Source organism: Panonychus citri, unplaced genomic scaffold (genome assembly GCF_014898815.1).
Source record: "Panonychus citri isolate SS breed McGregor unplaced genomic scaffold, ASM1489881v1 Contig00090, whole genome shotgun sequence".
Taxonomy (NCBI): Eukaryota; Metazoa; Arthropoda; class Arachnida; order Trombidiformes; family Tetranychidae; genus Panonychus; species Panonychus citri.
In genome coordinates, this window is record NW_026515495.1 from 644,726 (window position 1) to 670,001 (window position 25,276).

The window sequence follows — 25,276 nt, forward strand, 5'->3', positions numbered from 1 at the left end:
GAAAATTTTAGATGAAAAGCTTATATCTTACCTCCGACGGCTACAATCATGATTGGTAATGGTTTACACCGTTCTAGCTCTAAATAAGCTAAATTGGATTTTCTTATTTTCATTGGAATAAGATTACTTGGAATAAGATTTTCACTGATTTTAAATCCAATTGGAACTGTTTTTTGCTTTGAGTTATTATAAGAAACTCTAACCACAGCAGCAACTAATTTTTGACCTTCCATTAGACCGAGAAAGGAACCAATTAAAGTTCGTTGATTTTTGATGATTGGAGATTTTTTTCTTTTTGTTAAAACACTTTCAGGAGAAAATCTATGAGATTTAAACATAAAACTAATACGAAAACAAACAAATTCAATTTCTAATTAAGATGATTAAAAATAGAGAAACTAAACAACTTAACAAAAACGTGGGTAAAAAGAAAATGAGATTAAATCGAATTTAAATTTAATGGAAATCTTATCTCGTTGCTTAGCAACCATTTAAATTCTTTTTTATTTTTGTTCTATTCTAAACTAATTGTTCTTTTCTAAGATAAACGCTTATCTTCAGTTTTCTTTTATCTTTTGGTAAAGATAAGCGTTTATTTAATTTGAATTTATCTTAAACAGATAAGATTTGTTTCCGGTTTTGATTAATTTGATTTCCTTATCCTTTTAAGATAAGTTTAGTTTCTTTAATCAACACGTTTTGTTTACAATTGAATTATATTTGTGAATTTGTTTTTACTTTCAAGATGAATGAAAGTGGTTCATCAAAACGATCAATCAATCGTCGTAAACGGAAGCAAAATCATCATCAATTTTCTGATTATGTGTATAGTCTACCCAATAGTGATCACCAAGAAAATGTGCCTCAAACTTCCGTTTCATCTTCTTCACAAGAATCATCTCTATCGTCTCTATCTCATCATTCTAACTCATCAAATGAATCTTTCAACTTTGACTTTTCTGGTCTCATCGAAGACAGTGATCCAGATATTGGTGATGATGAAGTGTCAAGTGTAAGTCCAGATAAAATTTCTTTTTCACATGGTGTTTTGTTGGCAATAATTTCATGTCCGGGTGTCAGCTTGAGCTCAGCTGAAAAAATCACACATCTTTTCAATGCTTACACCAAAAGATTTGGAAGTAACAATAGTCTTCTCCCAAATATTCGTTACTTTTGGGACCTTCAAGCAGCTACGAATCCTGTCAATGTCTATGTAATATGTGAAAATGAACATTCACATGGACCTTTTAGAGGTGAGCCGAAAAGATTTGGCTCATATAATTGTCAAGGAAACGATATCCCGTTCAACTTAAACAGGACAAATATTTTATCCATTTAGAATTAAAGCAGCAATTGATGAATCAATTGCCTCAATTACCTAAATCGTGTTGGGATGAATCTTGTTTCAGTGAGCTAGACATTTGTCGTTCTTCTGAAGCAAAGAGAATCAAATCTTCGTATAAAGATAAAAGGATAAAAAGATTCACATTGACTCTGCATACAGACGAGGTTGCCCTTGGTAACAGTTCAAACGTCTCTATTTTTCCTGTTTTCATCACCGTAAATGAAATGTCAAAAAAATTTAGGAAAAAGAATTTTTTTCTTGTTGGAATTTTTGTTGGAAGAAAAAAACCACCAGTGGAGATCTTTTTTGGCCCAATTGTTGACGAATTGGTCTCTCTATCAAAGAATTGTTTGATTTGGAAAAATTGGGAAAAGACTCAAATCAAATCGACTTTTCATCTAGTAGCAGTCATCGCTGATGCACCTATGCGAGCCTACCTACGCAATGTCAAGCAATTCAATCATTTGAATGGCTGTGATTGGTGTTTGGTGCAAGCAACTTCTGAAAACAGAGCTCGAGTTTATCCCATTGTTTCCAGAGATGATTCAACTGCTCTTCAAAGAACCAAAAAAGATTTCATCAACTTTGAAAAGTATCTAAATAACCCAGGAAGCAGAGCTAATGTCAACCGCTTTCTCGGATTATCAGGTGTTTCTCCTCTTTTGAAGTTGAAAGATTTCGATATAGTGAAAGGATTCGCGGTTGAACCCATGCACTGTATAGTGCTTGGAATCTTTCGATCAATTATCTTCAAAGGATGGATAAAAAATGAGATTCCCAATGTTCTAAACAACCGTATTGATAGAACAACATTTCGAACAAGATTAGGGGAACGATTAAAATCAATCAAAGTGCCTTCGGAATTGTCAAGACCACCAAGAGACTTTAATCAAATAAAGTACTGGAAATCATCAGAGTATGATAGCTTTTTGGCTTATTACCTCATCCCAACCATTAGAGGACTTCTCAGTGCAAAAGCTACCAACAATATAATAACTTTATCTAGAATTTACTCAATTCTCAATCTCGAATCGATTTCTAGTGATAAAGTTACCGAGATTGATAATCTTGTCAAAGAATTTCAAGAAGGTGTTTCTACTATTTACAAAGAAGGATTAAAATCCTACAACTTGCATATCCTCTCACATTTACCACAATCAGTTGACTCTCTCGGTCCATTTACCAGCATCTCTGCTTATCCTCTTGAGAACCAAATGGGAGTAATAAAAGAAAAAGTGAGACGGACATCTAATGTGGCTCAAGCTGTTGTTCGTGTTTTTTTGAATGATTTTCGATATCGAGAATATGTTCAAACAACAGTCAATCAATGGAACTTATCATCGAAAGAACGTCAACTCTTTGAAACTACAAATGAAGACGATTCGTCCAATTATCACCCGATTGAAGGATGACGAGTTACATAGAAACACATCAAAACAAAACCTAATTCACGAGGAATGTTGTTACTTTTCCTTTGAATATTTTCGCTCACCTGCAACACACGAAATATTACAAGTATATGTGTCAATTCGATAAGATATTCTACAAAAGTTATTGCCACAACAAAACAAGAGATGATTCTGTTGTTCGATTGAAAATAAAAGTTCTTTCAATTGATACAATTTTGAGCTTTTGAACAAGATCTTCATAATGGGAAATATCTTTAAATCAGCTCCAATCAAACACCAATTCAGAGGTACTACTGGTGAAATTTTCCTCAAATTCGATCATATTCACGAAGTAAATGGCATCGAAAATGGTTGGAAAATCTTCAGCATCGATGATATCGGTCACAAAAGTATTTTCATCGAAAGCCAAGTCTTTGATTACAGATACTCGAAAAATTTCGTTGTTGAACATATTCTACATAATAGCTGATCACTTTCTCATGATGAGAAGAACAAAAAAGAAAAAGCTAAATTCGTTCCAGCTGTTTGTTCAGACGCCAAATTAGCGTTTAATCCCGTTCATTTTTTTTCTACGTAGAATTTTTTCTCCTCATTTTCATCAAATTAATTTCATTCAATTAATCAATTATTTAAATCAGTTATATTACAAAATTATCTTCAACAATCAGTGAATCTATTATCAATTAATTCGAATTTATTCTTGGTACAATTTTTTTGTGATCTTCGTTTTCTTGAATCAACTCAGTTCAACATGGAAATTTCAATGGCTTTTTCTCAAATTTCTAATGGTGTCTTATTCAGTTTCAAATGTGATTTCTCCATCATCGAAAATCAACAAGTTTCCATTTCCTGTGAAAATTATTCTTCTTGTGAAATATGTTGTTATCCTTTGGAAAGACAAGATCATTCTCTAAATTCAAATGGACTCGAAAATTCAATTGAAGATGATTCTTTCTCTATATTTGAAGAAAAAGCGTCAGAAGAAAATGATCAATTCTCAATGGAAATAGACAAGCCAAATGAAGATAAAGACGACGAGGAAGAGGCGATGGACATGGAAGATGGAGGAGATTCTTATTACCAAAACCTCGAGAAAGCAATTGAAATGATGATGATAGACGAGGAATGAATTTTGTCCAATCATAGAAACAAATTGAGAATAGAATTTTTTCATTATTGTTTTTAAAGCTAACGCTACTATAAGCCAACAAGCCACTCTATTTTTATATTCATTTTCAAGAAGATTCATATTTACTATTTTTACTTGTTAACGTGATTCTCATCCATTTTTATATTTATTCCAAATTTTACAAGATTCTAATGTTCAAAATCTCTAAATCACCGAATTGTTAATCAAAACATTGTTTCCGTTCTCAAAAATTCTACCAAAAATCAAAGCCAAAGATTCTTTTCAGTGTCAAATTTTCTCGATCAACTTCCAATTTCAATCAATTGAATAAAAATCAACATTTAGACTATATTTTGACTCAATCCAATATTTTCATCCAAAACTTTGACTCAATTTGGAGTAAAAAACAAATCAATTAACATTCAAAAAAAATTTTGACTCAATTTTGACTCAATTTACTGTTTTTTACTCTCAAAAATTTTTCTTCTGTTGACTGGGAAGTCATAAATGAATTTCAAATATCTCATTTCATTGGTAATTAACTACATGAAAACAATACACAATTAATCTTGGTTCCTCAACGATAGATCAGAATTGGAGGAGGAACAAAAAGTCACTCGAATGTTTTAAAAACATCCAACTAATAATAATGATCAATTATAATCGAGAGAGAGAGAGAAACTTATTATTCCAATGGTAATAATAGACTCTAGAGGATAAACTATTGGACAATAGGATGACAGAAGTGGACAGAGAATCGTTGTAAAAATAACAGAAGAGAGAGAGAGAGAGAAAATCATTTATACAATTCGGTGCGTTCTCAGAATGATCAGCATCCTCATCATGAATTAACTAGAGATGTAGTTGGTATAAGAAGTTGTAACGTTTATTATAAACCCTTAACAGGAAGCTCTTTACTTGAAGAGGAGGATCTTGACTGATGAAGATGAGGAAGAAAAGTTTTCTCTCTCACTGTCCAAGAAGATGAGTGACATTATCCTGGTCAACTAAGGAAGAAAAGAATAGAAAGTGAATTAAAATGGATAAAAGAAAATAGAAAAAGGGAAAATCAGATAAGATGAGGATAAACTTGATTCGTTTTATCATATGTGTGTGTATGTGTTCATCTTCAATGGAAATCTAATGCTAAATGACAATTACTTTCTAACATTAAAACAACAAGTAGAAAATAAAATATATGTAATCTCTATTCCTGGTTAATCTTCATGCTTACAAATCATCTTCATGATGTACTAAAGGAAACTGAATATTACTTTTTTTTCTGCTGATTGTATTTACCATTTAGTAATATTTGCTTCTTGGTTAAAATATCATCTCTGAGTATTGAATCAAGTTAAAGTTATGGTTGAATTGTCATGAAAAGAAGTCAATGAAATGATAATTCAAAGAGGAAAACATGATCATGACAAAAATGAGTATTAAATTTGTTTACTTAATATTTTCACTCTTTTGATTCCTCATGTAACATTTATCAAAATTTTCAGTCATTTATATGGACACATCGGTGTTTCCCTACGGGTACTTGCTAATTTTTTAGTTTCATCATTTGTAATATTATAATCCAATACATTTTTACTCGGTCATGTGGTCTCAGAATCCTGAGAAAAGTTCAATAATACCAGTTGAACGTGAGTATTTCAACAACTTTTCTGTATATATTATATATAATCCAAATATCAAAAGATACTCATGAAAAGCATCAATAGTTCAGTAGATTATCAAATTCAAAATCAATGGTCAAGTTGATTTTCAAGTTTCCAGGGTAAATAAACTCATTCAAGGATGAATAACTGATAGATGACTTTAAATCAGATAATATCAATATAATATAATTCAAGCAAGTAATCAGAGTTATCTAGTTTCCTCATCAAAATCAATCCAGAATAAAGCAAAAATATATACACAAAAAATACTCTGAAAAATTAGAAAGTAAAAAATAATGAACGAGTTATAATCTGATGATAACTTTTGAATAGATCCAAAGTAAACTTGATAGATTATCAATAATCTAAATGTCTCTTTTGCTGTCATTAAGTTACATGTATCTTTGGACAAGACACATTGGTCACTATGTCCAAATGAATCAACTCTCCAGTTGATATTATACAAGTTGTCCAGTATTTTTTTGTGCTTCTCCAGGAAAAAAAATATGATAAACAAAAAATAGTTTCCCTTCAACAGAAAATACATTTTGACATAAAGTAACCTTACCATTGGAGTCCATTATTTGCAGATTAGGATCTTTCTAACAAAACTTTAATACATTTCAGTGAACAACAATGCACCACCATCATCATCACCATCACCATCATCATCATCGTTATAATATATTTGGAATATCTTTCAGAATAATTCAGAAATGGATAGAGAAACTTTCACCCAGACATGATAGGAAAAGTTATCAGAGCATAACTTTCAAAGTGAATTGGAAAACTGTATGAGGAAAAATAAGTAAACATTATCTTCCAGGTGAAGAAAGTGACTCAGAATAAGAAGGGAAAAAAGGAAAGGTAAGAAACGAAAAGTTCAGTGGGAACTCTGTGTATGTGTCTGTGTGTGTGTTCATGATGCTCATGATGATTGAGAAAGAAAGACAAGAAAATCTGAAAAAATGGATTGAACAGGAAAAGTTAATGTTGTATTGAAAAATAAATGAACGAATAAAATAAATGGTAAAAAATTACATGAATAAAGTTCCAGTTTAAAAGATATGAACAACTTCAATCTCTATGCATTAAATATCCAAACTGATTATCATTATGGTTCCGTTACCTTTACATTCATCTTATTTCATGATGATAATATTTCTTCACTGAGTAATAAAAAACACAGCGAATACTTTTTCCTCTTCCTCTTGCCAGTTTTTTCATCTCAGAAGATTAGCTTCAAATCATTTTCTCTCACATAATAAATGAAAACTTTCATCAGTTTAGATTCATGAACAAGTTGATAATATATCCAACTACTTATTGAGTAGTTATTATATATCAAAGAGTCAAAGACTTATCATATAATATTTAATATGGATTGATGGTTCTTCATCATTCTAACACCGTTATTATTATCATCTCAGGCTCTCACTCACTCACTCTCTCTCTCTCTCTCTTTGCTCTCTCGCTCTCTTTCATCATCATTATCACCCTTTTCCTAGTCATTATTAGTATTATCGTCATCATTTTTATCATAGTTTTTAGATGAGAATTAGTTTTTCTTGATGAGATTTAATAAGAACAATAGAGCTGATTGGTTTCTCTCTCTCTCCTTCTTTTCATATTTTCATATTGTTTTCATGAAACAAAAATCAGAGTATCATGAGAGAGAACGAGGGGTTAGTGGCCTCGATCCCCAATTCATCTTAAGAAGGCTTCAGATCTTATTTGCTTCCATCATGATCCACCCTCTCTGTTAATCTTTTAACTTTCTCATGATGAAATTTCAGCTTTCAAGATGAATTGAGAGAGACCAAGAGCTTGTGTGTGTGTGTTAATAAGTAAAAAAAAAAGTGAATTCTAGATGAACGAGATGAACATTTTTTCACTCACTGACTTGACTTTTATCCATCAACTTTCAGTGAAAGTTCATGTTGCTGCTCATCTGTTTTCCATGTTGATGCTATGTTATTATTAACATTATTATTATTATATTTCTCTAAGTACATTGGCTATTCTTTCATCTTTTTTTTCTTCCTTAACATTCCCATTATCATTTCTCATTCCATGTCAAGTAAAATGTTACCCAAAAGAGCAATTTACTTTTCTCCATCACTCTCACTCTTTTCTTACTCCCACTTCACCTCCCTTCTTCCTCATCCTCATCCTCCTCTTCGCCTTTCTTATCATCATCATCATCATCATCTTCCTCTCATCAGCATCACTTTCTCATCTCAACTCTCTCAACTAACTAACAAATCCACCAACTAACTGACCTTTACCAATGTCCATTACTCAAGTAAAATGAATTAATCAACTCTCAAACTTTTTCTGTGTATATATTAATATTTTTTGAATAAATTGTCTAATTACAATAAAGATAAAATGTAAATACAATATTATATTAACTCTATGGGAGGATGAGGGAAACAAAAATTGTACAAAATTATAATAAAAATAATTAATCGGCTCATCATCAGGAATTAATCTCATCTAACAATTAGTTCAAGGTACATGGATATGATTCAAAATTCATTAGAACCATTTAATCTCCATGTAAATTAACAATTAATGTATTCACAGTTATCTTAATTATCACTGATTTGACTAAATTTACTTTCGCATCAATTGTCAATTACTATTTACCATTTATTATTAATATTGCCAAGTTAATTCATGCAATTCAATGATAATCATAATTGTTTCATTAGCTGAAGGATAAACGTTTTCCTTTCAACGATAATAAATTAACACGATTAAATTTAATTGTATTATCATTATTTATATATTTCTTTTCAATTGTTTAATTGATTCAAAAGTATTGGGAATAAAATTAAGGATTAAGGAGACTGTTAATCTTTCATGATGAAAACCATTAGACAAATATTATGACAATAAAATGACAGATTATGAGATTAATAAGATAAATTGTTTGTTTCCATTTCTATGGAAAGTAATACAATTTAAATTTTAATTTACTAAATTACGCTCATTTTGATGGGGAAATTTTCACAACATGAAATCTATTCATCTTATATAAACTTTTTTCTCTGAATATTCTGTATTCAGAAAAGTGTGAAAAGTTCATTCATTTTAGTTAATCACAGTTAAGTTAACAGGGTGAAAGTTATTCAGTGTCAACATTATGGTGAACTGTTTGTACTTATTTTTGTTCATTTTTCACCATCAATTCAATTGGTTTATTCTAATTATTATTATTCAGGTTATCGTCAAGTTAACAGAAAGTTCTGAGAAAGAATTGAACAGATGATGAGAGATGATAAAGAAAGGGATGAATGAAGAAAAAGAGTTTGAATTTATCTCTGTTGTTCTTGGAGGGAAAAGTTTGTAATCTCCTCAAGGATTTGGATTCTTTCATTGAGCTGGTTCGAATTCCCTTTTGGTTTTTATCGAAATACGAAGAAAAATAAAAAGTGGTCAAGAAATGTTCATTATCATGTTTCTCTCTCTCTTACACTTTTCTTGAGTTGATCTTCGTTCCAAAGTTACTCAGTAATATCAATGATGAAGTGGTTCAGTTGAGTGTTACACCATAACCATCATGTTGACATGATGATGTAAATAAAAGAAATAAAAGTTGGCCCAATTGTCCATCAGTTTCCGGATACTCATTCGATTCTTTCATGTTTCTTCTTATTCTTCCTTTCATCATCTTATCTTCAATTTTCTATTCTATTCCTTTGTTAATATATATACACCTAAGCTTCAGTTTCATTATCTTTCTTCATCTCCTTTCCTTCATCTTTTATTCTCATTTTCTGATCAGAATAATAATGACCAGTAAATGTAAAGTTGTCAATTGGATTTTCTCTTGTAATCATTAGTCTGTCTCATCACTTCATCTTTCATTCACCTTCATCCGCATCCATTTTATATTCTTTTTCTTTTTTCTCCTCGATTTCAAGATGAACATTCAGATAAATTTCAAATAAAACTTGAGATAAAAACGATTACAAACCTAAAAATTGACCAAAGTCAAGATCGTTTTCTGATTGATTTCGATACAATAAAATTCGACAACAATACAATACATAGAATATATTATAAAATCTATTGTTCGAATTGTGACCAACTAAAGGTAAATATCAGATAGAAAAAGAGTCATTGAGATCACTCAAAGTTTCAATAAAATTCAATTCAATGTCATGGAACACAAATTGTGAGCCAAGTGGACTGATTAGAAACGGAAGTGAAAGTTAACAGAAATCAACTGAATCTTTTTCAAAATCTAATATCTAATAATCATTGATGTCGAATGTCCATTGGGAAAGTTCATGTCCATGTCCTTGTTCGTGTTCGTGTTCATCTTTGTCGTCCTTTTGATTATCTATTGAAAAGCAAGAAAAAAGTTGAAAAGATGATCCAGTTTACTTTGAGTAATTGGCTCTAATAAGAGGATATTAGAACTTTTTTTTTGCTTCTTTCAACATCCAAAACAAGAGACAAAATAAACTTGGACTCAGGTAATCAGTTAATAAGCTTGGACCTTTCCAGTGAACTGTTTAGTTTATTTTCCTGATTTCCAGTTCGATATTGTTGTCTAACTGTTGTGGTCGATTCGAGGATTTGTAATGATTACACTTAATTCATTAAAAAAAGATCTTGGAATTAAATCAAATCTACTCGAGTGTTAAATCAATGATGAGGTAGAAAAAAATCATCACTTTCAACTCTTATAATGGTCAACAATTTCATCTAACAATTGACCAGAATGAAATCAAAAGACTATGAGGATAACGATCCTTATGATTTTGATACTTTCGATATCGAAAGTTTAATAAAATGAGAGAAAAAAAATATAAAAGCCTAAGGAGATTAATAAAGCTCGAAATGATTTCTTCTTTTGATTGACTGGACATTCGAACTTATCAGGCTATTTTCAGTTCTCTTATCGTCCAATTGATTTTAGAAAATCATAAAAATTTACTGTTAATTTCATTTCGAAATCAACTACATGGTGATAAACTTCAGATTCTTTCATAAATCTTCGCCTTTATCTGTGCTATTTTCGTAAATTCACTTAATATTTGTATTTTGTTCTTTTTTTCTATTTCATGATGATTATCATCTTCATCTTTTCAACAATTTCGACCCTTCAGCTGTTTATCTTCCTTTCATTTCCTTTTCGATTTCCCTTTTGCTCTTCTTCCTCTTTAGATCTCAACTTTCTTCGTTCCATGAATCATTTACTCTTTAGAACTTTTTTTCTCATCTATTCTTTTGAATACTCTACTTTCGTTAGAATAAACGATCAAGTAGAAATAAAAAAAAAGATCTTCACCCAAAAGATATTCGAAATTGATGATAATCTATACAATATGAAGATTTCACTCGAATTTAAGATATTTTTCTGTCACCAGTTTCCGGTTCTTTTCCACTACTTGATTCTTATACTTTTCATTTCTCTCCTTTTTTTTCCGTATCACTTTTTCTTCTTGCTTCAGATAACTTATCACATGGAACAAAGTAAAGATGATAGAGAGAGAAAGAGAACAAAAAAGAATCCTCACCATGGAGCTAAATCATCAGCATCGTTTGTCACATGCAATTGTCTAGAAGAAACCAGGAAGATACTTTGTTATCATCTTCTCCCTTCTCATCATTCAATCGTCACCAATGAAAGAAGAAGAATGAAAAAAAAACTTTTCTGATGAATTTTTTTTTCTTTTTCTTTGTGTTTTCATCTGCGAGATAAAGTTCAGTTCTTATTCTGAACTTTCTCGTAATTTGCTTCCGAAGTTCTTACTCTTATCATCATCTTGAGTTAACAGTTTTTTTTGTTTATACCTTTTTATCTTCTCCATCTTCATCTTTGATCCTCATCATTTTTTTTTCATATTCTTCTACATTATTCATCAAATCAAACCTCAAGTTGCACGTTTTTTTTTTGGGTGAACTTTTTTCCCTACTAACCTCAGAACTGGTTCATTTTTTGTTCTTTGTTATTTTTTCATAACAAATAATCCGAAAGAATGAAAAAATCTGCTTCTGATTTATTGAAACTTGAGACTTGAAGTAGAAACTATTAGCTTATGAGAGATGAAGAGAGAGAGAGAGAGAGAGAGAGAGAGAGAGAGAGAGAGAGAGAGAGAGGATTGAGTTTGTAGAGTAAATGATTTCCTTGGCAAATATTTTTTTCTCCCTTGATTTCACCTTATAAACTGACATATGAAACTGAACTTGAAGCTAGAAAACAAAAGATTTCATCATGTGCATGATGAAAATTGAATCTTTACCATCAGAATTCATCTTATTTGTGGTTCACATTTTTTTTCCCATTTATTAAATAAACTTTTCAATTATGTGTCGATGAAATGAATCACTTGAATTTTCAAGTTATCGAGTTCAAGGTTAACTCGAGTGAAATAATAACAAATATTAATAAGTTCTAATATTTCAACTATCGGTTGAAAACGGAAGAGGTAAGAATAGTTCATTCGTGATGAATACGTTACATCAATCAAATCTTTAATTGTTCAAATAGAATCACCAGAATTTTCTTCTATAAAAAACTAACTCATATATATGTGATACGACAATTTGGACCTTATTCATTTCGAAACTTTTTTTTTCACTTGAACATTTGTCGATTCATTTTAGTAATTTATCTAAGTGTTGACAAATAATTTCTTAGCTTCATGGGGACAACTGAAGATGAAAGAAATTGCAATGAATTTCTTTTCTTTTTCTTTATCATCTTCAACACCTTTAGATTTCATGATGAAATTACCATGTAACAAGATTTAAGATGAACTGTAATTTCATGGTTAAGTTAGGCAAGTAAAAATCATCGCTTCATGATTGAGATTTATTAAAACCCAAATGAATAAGAGTTGATTATTTACACGGAAAAAGTTTTAAGCCCTGAGCTTTTGCCCTGAAACTGATTCAGTGTTTCCAAGATTGTGGAACAAATTTTTTCGGAATCACTTTAATATAATTAACTATTAGAAGGAGAATAAGAAAAAGTTGAGAATCAAAGCTTAAATCAGCTTAGTAATACTTTGGGTTTTTCTCCATGAATACAAAGGAGGGAAGAGATGAAGAAAAGGAGAGAGAGAGAAAAAGAAAAGAAATAAATTCTTTTAACTTTAAATTTTCATCTACTCTGTCATTCTCATGTCACTTTTAAATGTCTTCCCTGGAAAAATCTCGCTGATATTATTACAAGTTACATCCTGGTTCATTGAGTTATTCCTTTGAAGGTTCAGCAGAGAAAAAAGTTGAGCAACAAAGTGAATTGAGAAAATACCAGAACATAGAGAATGGAAAATAGAAAAGGAGAAAATAATTCACCAAGAAATGAGAACAAGAAATTTATATAATATGATATTCTTGGGGAGAAAACTGCAGGTGAGGTTGGAAATAAATTCGAAAAATTGAAAAATAAACTTTACTTTATACAACTTTTGACAAATCTATCAAAACTTTTCTCCTTGTCTCACTTTCTTCAGTCATTTTTCATTTCAATCTCAAATTATTCAACTTAAAAGCTCAATCTCTACATGAGAAAAATTCTTATAATTTTCGAAAAAGATGAAAAATAACATGATAGAAATGAGAGAGAGAGAGAGAGAGAGAAGGTGTAATGTGATGTAACTAGAATTGAATAACAACTGAGAAAAGAATGAGTCGTAACGAACTTGCTATCGTGCGAATAGAATGTCATAACTATGTTATGATGATGAGAGAATATTTATTCTCATTGTATTAATATCATTCACTTTTCGACTTATTCAATTCGATTTTTAATATTATCTCTTCTTTCGTAAAGAAATGACAATCATTCTCATTCCAGTGCTGGTCTAGTGAAAATAAAACGAAATTATTGAACAAATTGTGATGAAAATTTTTTCTTGTAATGTTACAAAATTATTTCATTTTATTGATTTTTGTTATTACACTTTCGATTATTATCATGAAATCATCGATTCCATGTCATTGTTGCTGAAAAATTTTATATCATCACTTTTTTTTTCTTATTACTTTTTTTGGAAGATTTTAAAATCATCCAGTTGACAGTGAATATGGAGAAATATAAATAGTAATTCAGAATGAGAATGAAATTTGATTGTTTTCATTTGCAATTCTTAGACTTTGAGAAACTCAGATAACATTGAATGAATGGACATGGAAATCAGATTGGAAATTAAAATAACAAGTGACAAAAACAAGTGTCAATCTAAAAAGTAACAACCAAAGAGTAAAAGAAAGTGACTCAAGCCACGATTCTATACAGGGTGATTCAGCTAAGTTACTACTATTAGTCGAGCCAGAGATCAAGATTCATTTGAATTCATTTATTTGAGTGAAACAAGAGCCAGTTAAAAACATCCAGCTGATTTTTGTGATGAAAATGAGTTTTTTTTATAAACATTAGATATTAATAATAATTGTCAAGTCAAAATTGACTATTTCAAGATATTATAACATCTAATTCTGAAATGTTAGAATACCAAAAGGTTGCTGATAAAGGTACCCATTGATATAAGGGTATTCACTAGTTCTCAATATTTTAATTGTGCAGTTCCCAGTATGGAGGTTATATCTGAGATGATCGGAGATCATAGATTGACCTAACTTTTGGAAATTGGAAAATATTTTCACAGGAATACATTTGATCGTATCGATGTATTAATACTTACACACTTTCTTTACCGAGAGATTTTTGACCATCCAAATACTCAAGCTCCATGCTTAGCCTGAACAATTCAGATAATCTTGAATAATCCAAAAGGTTCCAATTTTGTATAGCGATTGATAAATTGAGCTAATGAAATTACACATGTTGGCCAGAATATTGTATAAGATATTCCAACGCAATATTGTATAGTGATTATTGGACTTTTCATTGACTCTGATGAACGGTGTGTCCAATGAATGAAATAGTTTTTTATTACCACAAATTTTGAGTAATTTGGGTGATGAAAAGAAAATGATTGTTAATCGATGCCCACTGAATTCACTAAGATTATCTTCCATCAAAAATCGGTCTAGTTCACCTCTGCTTGAGTAAATTCGTAATCCAATTCATGAGATTGCAATACAACTTCTTCGATCGAACCTTTATAACCAACATTTAGATCAATTTTCGATATGAGGAAATTGTTTCTCTCCTTCTATTCCATGGTCGGGATAATCCAAAGTTCTAATCGAAGAGAAATACAAAATTATAGAGAAAATATAACACGAGAAATTAGCTAATTAATAATTAAGGGAAACAATTAAGAGAAAACGAAACAAGAGTAATAATGTTAATGATCAACATGGAAATAAACATTTCAAAGTTTTTTCACTAATTTTTCTTTGGACCTTTAAATTGATTAAATTAATTTCCAATAACATTTACACCACCAATCAAATCATTTGAATAACTAAATTAGAAATCACATCAACAATTAATAATCAATGATAATTGTGTTTTCTTTCATATTTTCCTCTGACCATCATTCCGATTATATCCGATTATTAATCTCAATTATATTAGAGGTCAATCAGTTATTAGGTAGTAATTAGCTATTATTAATAGATTTGATTGTGATTTTTACTTTTGTTAGTTAAATGAAAGAGAGTTTGATTATTTAAATGGTGTTGAATTCAATCAATGGAAACTTATTGATCTAAATTTATTGTAAAGAAAAACTTCAGAGAAAGATAATAATCACTGATTGAAAATATCCTTTTCTCATTAGTTTTTCTTAATCAACATGGGGCTCAGTGGGAATCTCAATCAAGTGCGCTTAATGAACTCCTACTTGTGTTCAGGCCAACATGAGTGGCAATATGGATTGATCATCTCTCCTATTGATCTTTATAAGGATTTACTTGATTTTTCATCAGGTTTAATTGAAGAAAGGCGACATTTAGAGGTAATCATTCCTGATTGTGATTGATTTTCACAATAATTAAGTGATTTGAAATTACCAGTAGTTATACAGCTTCCAGTGCAATTTTCAAGGGAAACATCGGAAATTTGGGTAGGGTAAGATCTTTGATTCCTCGATGAAAGGATAAGTTGTTGCCTTTGTTGAACTGAATAAACGACATTCGAGATTTGGTACAAAATTCATCTTCGGAACAAATTTCACCACAATCTTGATCGTGATCTCGCTGGATAACTTTGGTCGGATTCTCGACTGTGAAACCAGGAGTCTTGTAGAAATCGTATTGATAACTTGGTCTTTCCAATAGTTTACACGAAATGTAAACGACACTTCCAAGGTACGAAACTTGTATATCTGGTATTCGAATCTCGGGAATAAATGAAAGAACTTTTCTGGTTATCGCTTTTAATACTTCGTCTTAATCTTTCCAAGATTCAAGGTCATCTTTTTTACCAGAGAAAACGATTTGAAACCAAGTGTAGTCTTCAGGTTTATCGAAACATTCAGAGATGTCAAATCTTTCCTCGAAATCGATTGCTTTTACTTAATATTTGATCACTTTAATATCTGATTGTCTTTTATCTTATATCGAGAAATTTATGCTGTTGTAACGCTGATCCATTAGGTTGAGTGAAAAAGAGAGCAGTTTCCATGTTCAGATAAAAGTATCGACCTGAGCAAAACTGGGGATCATAATAGTCACAGAGGTAAGTTACTCGCACCCATGTGCTAGCCAATCATTAATAGTTGATTTCTTAACATCAGCAGTTAAACAGTTTGACAAAACAATATTGATCAATATCGACAAAAAAAAAATGATTCTTTAGCTTCTAGATGATACTAGAAAAATTTGTGTTGATAATCAGCTCAATCGCTTACTACTAGCATAAAGTGTCCAACGAAATTGAGTTAATGAAAAGTTTAATCGGCTGTTAATAAATGACCAGAACCAGTTCAACTTTACTAATGTAGATATCCAATTTGATGGACACCAAGTGACATTATAAGAGCAAGTTGAGATACTGCAGTTTCTACTTCAAAACCATTTTCCATTGGAAAGATAGATCAGGATTAAAATTATTCATCTCCGATCCACATGTGAGGTGTTTTCAACTGCGGGGAAAAAGTGATCAACGCCAACACTCATTGTTAGAAAACGCCTGCATCTTCATAATGGGTTGATTGGAAATTCCATCCATCTACTTGTTAGAATATGGAGACATTAATCCAATATGATCCCATTAGAAAACAAAAGATTCTAAAAAGAATAGAAAAATTGATTATTTAAAAAAGGAATAAATGATCAGCAATCTTATGAATTATGGGCCAATGAATTAGAAATTAAAGAGAATGGAATACGATGTAACGTTTAATCAGATGGAGACAAAAAGAACAAGAGATTTAGAAATAGAAGAGAAAAAAAACAAACCCATGGTGGTGATAGAAAATTATCATGTTGAGATTGACACAGAAGAAAATTCAATTCCAATGTTCCATCCAGAGATTTTATCTTCAGGGGTACACCCATTTTCCAGCCTTGGTGTTTTTACCTAATCACAGTTGATCAAGTAAATGATTGTAACAATTAAATTGTTACCTGGATAGAGAGAGAGAGAAAAAAAAGTGAAAACAGTTATAAATTATAACTTATAATCAAAGAGTAGAGATCCGAGTAAATCACTCGATCGCAATCGATGTTTTTCGGAAATTGATCGATCTTTTTTTCGAAAAGATCGATCATCCCAGACAGGGAGAAAAAGAAAGAGAAAAAAGTAAGAGAATTTCTCTTTCACATTTAATGGCGCGAATTTTTTTCTATTTAAAATTGATTAAAAACTTTTAGAGAAATTTGATCAAAGATCGATTGATCTTTTTGATCGATTTGAGATTCGCTGATCGTCCATTACTAAAAGTCACTTAAAAACAACTTGTTTCTTTTAGGAACCAAAGAGATTGACATCGCTGCTACACTGGAACACATTAGAGACCAACGAGGAGGAAGCGTCAAGTCAAAGGCCCAATTTGAGTTCGTTCTCGAGGCCATTGCCTAGGAGGTTTCGGCCATTCTCAAGACACTTAAGCCCAATTGATGGAGAAGATAAATTGATTACTGTTGGTAGATTTGAACAATCAAATTGATTCACCAAATATTCACTGACTATGACTATTATCACCACTACAACAACACCGACATCATCATCTTCACCAGAGATTCAAGAAAATGAATGAAACTCGTAAATAGAATTGACGAAAATTCTTTGAGCTTAAAAGTGAAAGTGTGAAAATTTTTCGTAATCTGAGAAAATAATGAATAACAATTAGTATTTTATCACAATTAAAGTTTAATTTTCAGGAACAATAGCACAACAGGATAATGAAAAGAAATGGTTAAAGTCTTTCCCATCAGGTGAATGAAAATCTATGAGAATCATTCAAATTCAATTGATTTCTATCAATTATTTTACTTCGGGATTTGATATCATGGAAAGAGAGACATTTGATAGTTTCACTTTTTTGGACCTAAACTTATACCGGTAGTTCCACTCGAATCTCTTAACCATGGATGTCGAAGTACTTTGGCAATGGTCAGTCTTTTAGAGGCATCAGGTTCTAGCATTTGACGAATCAAATCTTTCAAATCAGGTGACAGTTTATCCATTACTTTAGAATTGAAATTCCAACTTTTATTAATCTGACAGGTGATCATCTTGTTAAGATCAGAATCATCAAAGGGAAGTGCGTTATTGACCATAACGTAAAGAACCACACCAAGTGACCAAACATCCGATAATCTTGGATTATAAGGAACCGATCGTAAAACTTCAGGGGCCACATAGGCAGCGGAACCACAGTAAGTCTCGGATAAAACACCACGACCTGTTCTTTGATCAAAACAGTCCCGAGAAAAGCCGAAATCCGTTAATTTTGCATTCTTACATTTATCTAATAAAATGTTCTCTGATTTTAAATCCCGATGGGCTATTCCATGGTCATGAATATATCTAAGTGAAGGTTATACAAAGGAGTAAAATCATAAGAGGAAATATTGAACAATTGGAAAATACAAATAATTACCTGAGGGCTTCAGCAGCTTGTTTGAACCACAATTTAGCCTGAGGCTCTGAAATAGCTCCATGCTCTTTTAGATGATCTAAAATGTCACCTCCTTCAGCCAAATCCATAAATATATAAATTTTGTTGCTTATTGTCATAATTTTGTGAATTGTGACAATATTTGGATGTCGAAGTGTCTGGAGAGTGTGAAGTTCTCGAGGTAAAAATTTTTGACGATATTCGAACGATGTTTTAGTTAAATCGATCACTTTAACAGCGATATCTTTGTCGAGATATTTGGCCTTGTAAACTTTTGAGAAGCTTCCAAAGTTGATCTTATCCCCGATCTTGAATCCTTTCTTGTCCAACATTTTCGTTTCCTCAGGTGAACATGGATTCTCATCTTTTTTGGGAATATCCGATCTCTTACCACCCGCCATGTTTTTCATAGAATCAAGGAAAACTTTAAACGGAAACAAAATTAAATAAAGATTTGGCTATTTAATTGTTTGGGTCAAGTTAACAATATAAAAAGGATCAGTTTAGATGATCATAAAAAAAACAATAACAATTATAACAATACAAGGATTATGCTTGTTGAAAGTAAATCAACAAACAATTAGTAGATTGTAAAAAAAAATTCTTTTTTTTATTAGACTGGGATTAGTTAATTAGTTAATTTAGTTTTCTTATTCCAATTGTTAACATCTTTGAATTTTTCTCTATGGTTTCTCTTTATTAATCGAAAAGAAAAAGTTCAATCGAATCATTTATCGTGACGATTATCATCATTATCACCAAGACGAATCAATATTTACATGGAATTGAAAGGAAAGTGATAATAATAACCAAGAATTAAGAAGAAATCATGAGGCTGCTCTGAGTTTTTTTCTCCGAAATTTGAATTGGAAAATTTTCTTTCAGTTTAGTAAACAATAACCCGAGAAAGTAAAGTTGTAGTACTTTTCGTACTTTGTGGCAACTTTCATGAGCTTATGATTCTTGAGATATTCAGTGAAATCGCCCTGATGGATGAAAAGAAAATTCTGTATAAGAGGATTTGAATTAATCGCAAACTCGTTAATTGTCCTTAGTAACTAATTGTAACCCGAGATGGCGACTCAAGACACTTTTACATTTTCGTTTCTGTGTCTCCATCTGTTGGTTAATTAAGTTTCTAATTAAATTGAGTTTATTTCTTGTGTTTTATTTTACTCTATGAGAAGGTTAATTATCTAAGACTGATTAATTTAGTTGACCTTTAATCATTCTTCTGATGATTGTATTGTGAACAGTAATTAATGGAATCCAATAATAATAGTGATAAATGTAATTATTAGTTAACAAGTCGTTGGCGTTTAAAACATATCAAATATACAATTAGTTTGATGATGATGATGATTTATGTTATTAACGTTTAGTTAACAGTTTAATTTGATTTGGTTGATACAAAAAGACTTGAACAGCATCTGAATGACGCTTGTAATCAAATTTTATAACCAAATTAAGGTAAATGGTAATTCTGGTTGACTCCTTAGCTTTGCTGTTGATTAGTTGATTGCGTTCTAATAAATTGTAACAATATAATAACGAAGAAAATGAAATGAAATGAATCATCTAATTGTTTTGGATGAAGGACATTTCAATTTTTTAATTAATTAATTTCTTTCTATTGTTAATTGGTTAACCTCCATAACTATAGTTATAATTTCCTTAATTGTTAACCTCAACAAATCAAATTGATTAGAATCCTAATTAATTGATCTAAATAATTAAGAGATTATAATATCCCAACAATTAATAATAATTAATCAAAATTTCAATCTATATCTCAAGATATAATTATAGATGAAGTTAATTAAAATAATTAACTGAAATTTCTTAATTGTATTAACCTAAATCTCTTCATCTTAAGATGACCAAAAATTGGTTACAAAAGTAAGAGACCCGATTTTCTCTTTCTCTCTATCTTTCTTTTTACTTTCTTTTGTTTTTGGAAGATGTATTGTTAAGCTACAAGCATCTTTAGTTCATCTTTATCTTAACCATTTCGGTTAACCATATTTTTCATCATTGTCGAGACATAAGACAAAAAGTTACTTTGTAACAATTGTTTAACCTCATCACTAATGTGATTAATTTGGTTAATTTGATTTAATTGTGTTCCCCCAATTTAATTGTTACCTTCCTCATCATTAATTGATTCCCTTTAAATTTATTTTTGTTCTTTATTCTAAAAGAACTAAATTTTCCCTTTGTTCTTTAGTCGTTGTGATTTTCCCAACTATTCAAGTTGATCTTATTTTCTCTACAACGTACTCTTATTAAAAATTTTCAATTAAGTTCCATCTAAATCTTTAACAGTTAATGTTTAATTGTTACCTTGAATTCTAAAGAATTATCGAGTTTAAATGCAAGTGCTTAACATTGAGATCAATAGATCAGTAAGTAAAGTGAAGTGACACAATCCTAAAAGAATCTTGTATTCGGTAAATTTTGTGGGACCGAAAATCTTCTGTTTCCCTTCCAAGCCTAAAGACTTAATCTGAGTTTCATCTCAATCCATCCGAGTTTCATCTCAATCAATCTGAGTTTCGTCTCAATCTTAATCCATCGATCTAAGTGATCATCTAAACCTCATCATCTCAAATTTTCCCCCACAAATTGGCGACCCAGGCAGGATTGTGTTCATTTCTCCCCTTTGCTTATTCTTTTGATTTACTCAGCGTGAAAACGTTGTTTCCAGTGTTTTGTGTTTGTGTTTTTCTGCTCATCCAAAATTCTTTTGAATTATCTCCATCCATCCATCCATCTAACTCTCAATCAAAAATTCCACGGAATTAAATTCAATCCATCCATCTAAATTTCAATAAATCCATCCATCTAAATTTCAATTAAAATTCTACTGAATTATCTCCATCCATCCATCCATCCATCTTTCCATCTAACTCTTAACCAAAATTCTATTGAATTAATTTCAATTAATCCATCCATCCATCTTTCAATCAAAATGCCTCCTAAGCGTTCAAGAATCGCTGCTATTACTCGTGTTGCTGCTGCTCGTGCTGCTAAAGCTGCGAAAGCTACTCGTCGTGTTACTACTACACCCGAACCTGAACTTTCTGAGGATGAAACTCTCATCCCATCACCTCCATCTTTTAATGATATTCAAACCCCGGTCAACCCTCGACCACCCACTCGTGTTTCTACGATAATTTCCAAACCAAATCTCTCAGAGATCTCACATTCAACGAGATTCTCGAACTTTTCCGTCTTTGGAATTTCAATTCCAATTCGTTCTCTTGCCATGAAACGACTTACTGACATTGTGTCAACTAATTTTCTTCTTCTTGGAGAAAATCTCACTTCCGAAGAAATTCAATCTCTTCCTATTGAGGAAATAAAAAGCCAAAACCTCCCAAATTGGTTAACTGAATTCCGTATTCAAAATCTCTCTGAGCCAGAGATCCAAAATTTCATAAAAACATTGGAAGAAAACGAAATTATTTTCAATCTCTCCTCAGAACTTTATGCTCTCCCTCTCTCTCTTGGTGTTCTCTTAAAAATAAAAAACATTTTAAATTCACTCGGTGCAAATATTACCGATCCATCACCTCCATCAATCTCTCCATCTGTCAATTCAAATGACAATCTAACACCTTCAACTTTCTTCGAGTTAATGAAGCAGTTGAAAACGGATCCTCATGTACCCGAATTCCGTTCTGGTGAAGACCCCTATTCATGGTTGGTCAAAACTAAAGATCGTTTATCCAAAGAAAACGTGGATGACGAAACCCGATTACGACTTCTCCAAAAGTCTATGGCCCATGAGATAAAAACAAGTGCCACTGGTTTAGACGATATTACCAATTACCAGGAATACGTTGATGCCCTCTTCAAAGCTAAAGACCCTGAAAGCCAATATTCAGCGGACTTCGAATTAAGAAATTGTCGCTACAATCCCGAATTTCACCCTGAAAAATTCTTCTCAGACATGCGAAGGTTGGTAACCAAAGCGTTTGGTCCAACCAACGATTCCTCTTTCTCAATCTTGTTCTCAACACATCCTCGAAATATCAGAGATGATATTTATACTCTCGGCATAAATGATGATAAAACAAAATTTATAATCATTTAACTCGCATCCATTTTGATTACAAAATAATCAAAATCGCCAAAAGTTCAGAAATCAATCCCTCGAAAATCCCAACTCAAATCAATCGAATGAAAAATCTTCAGTTGCTCGAATGTTAAAAACTAACAATCCCCATTACTCTAACTCTAACTCTAATTATAAAAGGCCAAAACAGTTCATCATCCGCACCTAAAGATGCAAAGTTTTGCAACTATTGTAAAGGTGATGACCACACTATTGATGTTTGCTCTAAATTAGCCTACCGAAAAGCTCAAGAAGCTGCAGGAATTAAACCCCCTTACCAAAGAAAAGATCAGAATTACCCTCGTCAACAATTCAATCCCACCGTTACTCAAACTAATCTCGCTACCCTAGTAGGTCAAGATCAACCAACTCCTCAGGTACAACTTCCTCCTCAACCGATTAATACAATGGTTACCGTTCCCCAAAATCTTACTAACCCAATTCAGTTTGATTACCGTCCTCCCTCTCCTCCCGAACCAATGCAAAGTGGACTCCGTGGTAATGTTGGATTTGCCATATCTAAGGATATCAAGCAAATCTCGCAACTCGGTAATACCGCAATTGCCCACATGCCCCAAGTTAATCTCACTCTCTGTCTCCCCGATAAATCCCGAGTTCAAGAAGGTAAAGTTCTAGTTGATACTGGCGCTTCTGCTTGTGTGATTGATGCTGGTTTAGCTTCTTACCTTCAAGCTCATGTTATTCGAGTAAATCGAACTCTAAAAGGAATTGCATCCGGAGTTTATGTAGACTCTTTTGGTTTTTCTTACGCTATCTTTAAGCATGACGGAATGGATGAATCAAGAATCATCAAGTTCCAAATTTGTGACAAATTTGAGCCTGTCTTCTTATTAGGAAATGCTTTTCTTCATGTTTTTTATATGACACTAAATTCAGATGGAAATGAATATAACATTTCAGTGAAGAAAACCCAATTCTCCCAATTGTAATCCCGATTTTACTTCCGATTCTGTACTCCCGATGAAACTGACTTCATCATCGAAACTTCTATTAAAGTTACTGGTAATGCTTCTGATTACATCTTGGATTCTAATCCAGTTCCTCATCTCATTCGGCTTCAACAATTAATCCTCCCTCCAATCATCATCCAAATCTAACAACAATTAACATTCACCCTGATAATCAAAAATTCAAAAACTTTCCTCAACAATCACTAATTGCGCGGTGTATGCTAACTAGTGAATCTGAACTTAACGAATCTAAAATTCAACCTCTTCTTGACAAAATTAAGTCGAGAATCAATCCAAATCTCAATCCCTCTCAACAAGATGAACTTTTAAAACTTTTCGAAAGTTATCAAGACATTTTCTCTCAACATAAAAATGATCTTGGATTTGTCTCTTCAACTGTTTGCCCAGTTAAAATTGATCTCGAAGATCAAATCATCCCGTACCAAAAACCGTACAACTGTAATATCCATCGTCGTGGAGTTTTCCGTGAGATCATTAATGACATGATCGAACATGATCTGATCGAACCCTCTGATGCTCTCGGAGGTGCCCCTTCATTATTGGTTCCTCGATCAGATGGTACCCATCGAATGGTGACCGACTACCGGTTACTCAATAGACTCACTAAAATCCCAAGGTACCCGATGCCCCGAATAGACGATTGTCTTGAAGTCGTCCGCGGTGGTAAATTTTTCAACCTTTTTGACCTGGCACAAGGTTACCATCAAATTGAGCTTCCTCCCTCCGAACGAGAGAAAACCGCTTTTGTAACACCCGATGGTAAGTACCAATATAAGCGACTCCCTATGGGACTTGCCGGTGCTCCCTTTATCTTCCAACGCTTCATGAATAAAGTTCTGGAAGGACTTCAGTACGTCAATTGTATTGGATACTTTGACGATATCCCTGTTGTTGGTGTAACTTTTTACGATCTCATCAATAATACTAAATTGGTATTAGATCGATTAAGAAAATATAACCTAAAGGTTAAACCAGAAAAGTGCCACTTCGGTGAAACCGAAATTCTATTATTAGGTCATCTCGTCTCAGGCGAAGGAATTCGTCCCGATCCGAAAAAGGTTCAAGCCTTAGTGAATCTCCGTTACCCTAAAACTGTTCGTGAACTCCAATCCCTCTTAGGATGTTATAACTACTTCTCCAGGTACATCAAAAATTATTCATCAATCGCTGCCCCTCTCTATCGTCTAATCTCCAAAGAAAGAAAATTCAAAATTCTCCCTGCTGATAAACAAGCACTCGATTCTCTCAAATCATCTCTCATCAATACCACTCTCTTGGTACATTTCAATCCCAAACTCCGTCGAAAAATTTCCGTTGACGCATCTGATGTTGCTGTTGGTGGAATCCTATTACAGGAAGACGAAAATTCCGAAGACTTCAACCCGGAAAATCCCATCGAAACCGTAAGCCATTGGCTCCCAATTTCATTCTTTTCTCAAAAATTATTGAAGCACCAACTTCATTACAGTGTTTCAGAAAAAGAACTCTTAGCAATTCTTGTCGGTGTGTACAAGTACAGTCACTATCTTGATGGTGAAAATTTTCTAATTGAGACTGACCACCATGCCCTGTGTCAGCTCCCAAAAATTAACTTCAAAAACTCTCGTCTCCAA

General features: G+C 32.0%; 1 protein-coding gene across 2 annotated transcripts in view; it reads right to left on the reverse strand.

Annotated features, from left to right (window-relative positions):
• Positions 1–14,446: 14,446 nt before the first annotated feature.
• Positions 14,447–25,276, reverse strand: part of LOC128387494 (testis-specific serine/threonine-protein kinase 2-like) — a 33,637-nt gene continuing 22,807 nt past the window's right edge. The window contains exons 3-6 of one of the 2 annotated variants that reach the window (XM_053346705.1): positions 18,534–18,975; positions 16,888–18,460; positions 15,499–16,716; positions 14,447–14,722 (exon numbers count right to left, since the gene is read on the reverse strand). In XM_053346705.1, coding sequence (XP_053202680.1) covers positions 17,965–18,460; positions 18,534–18,961 — 924 coding nt within the window. In that variant the 5' untranslated portion in view covers positions 18,962–18,975 and the 3' untranslated portion in view covers positions 14,447–14,722; positions 15,499–16,716; positions 16,888–17,964. Of the gene's footprint in view, positions 14,723–15,329; positions 16,717–16,887; positions 18,461–18,533; positions 18,976–25,276 lie in introns of both variants that reach the window. The other variant, XM_053346704.1, reaches the window with a different exon arrangement.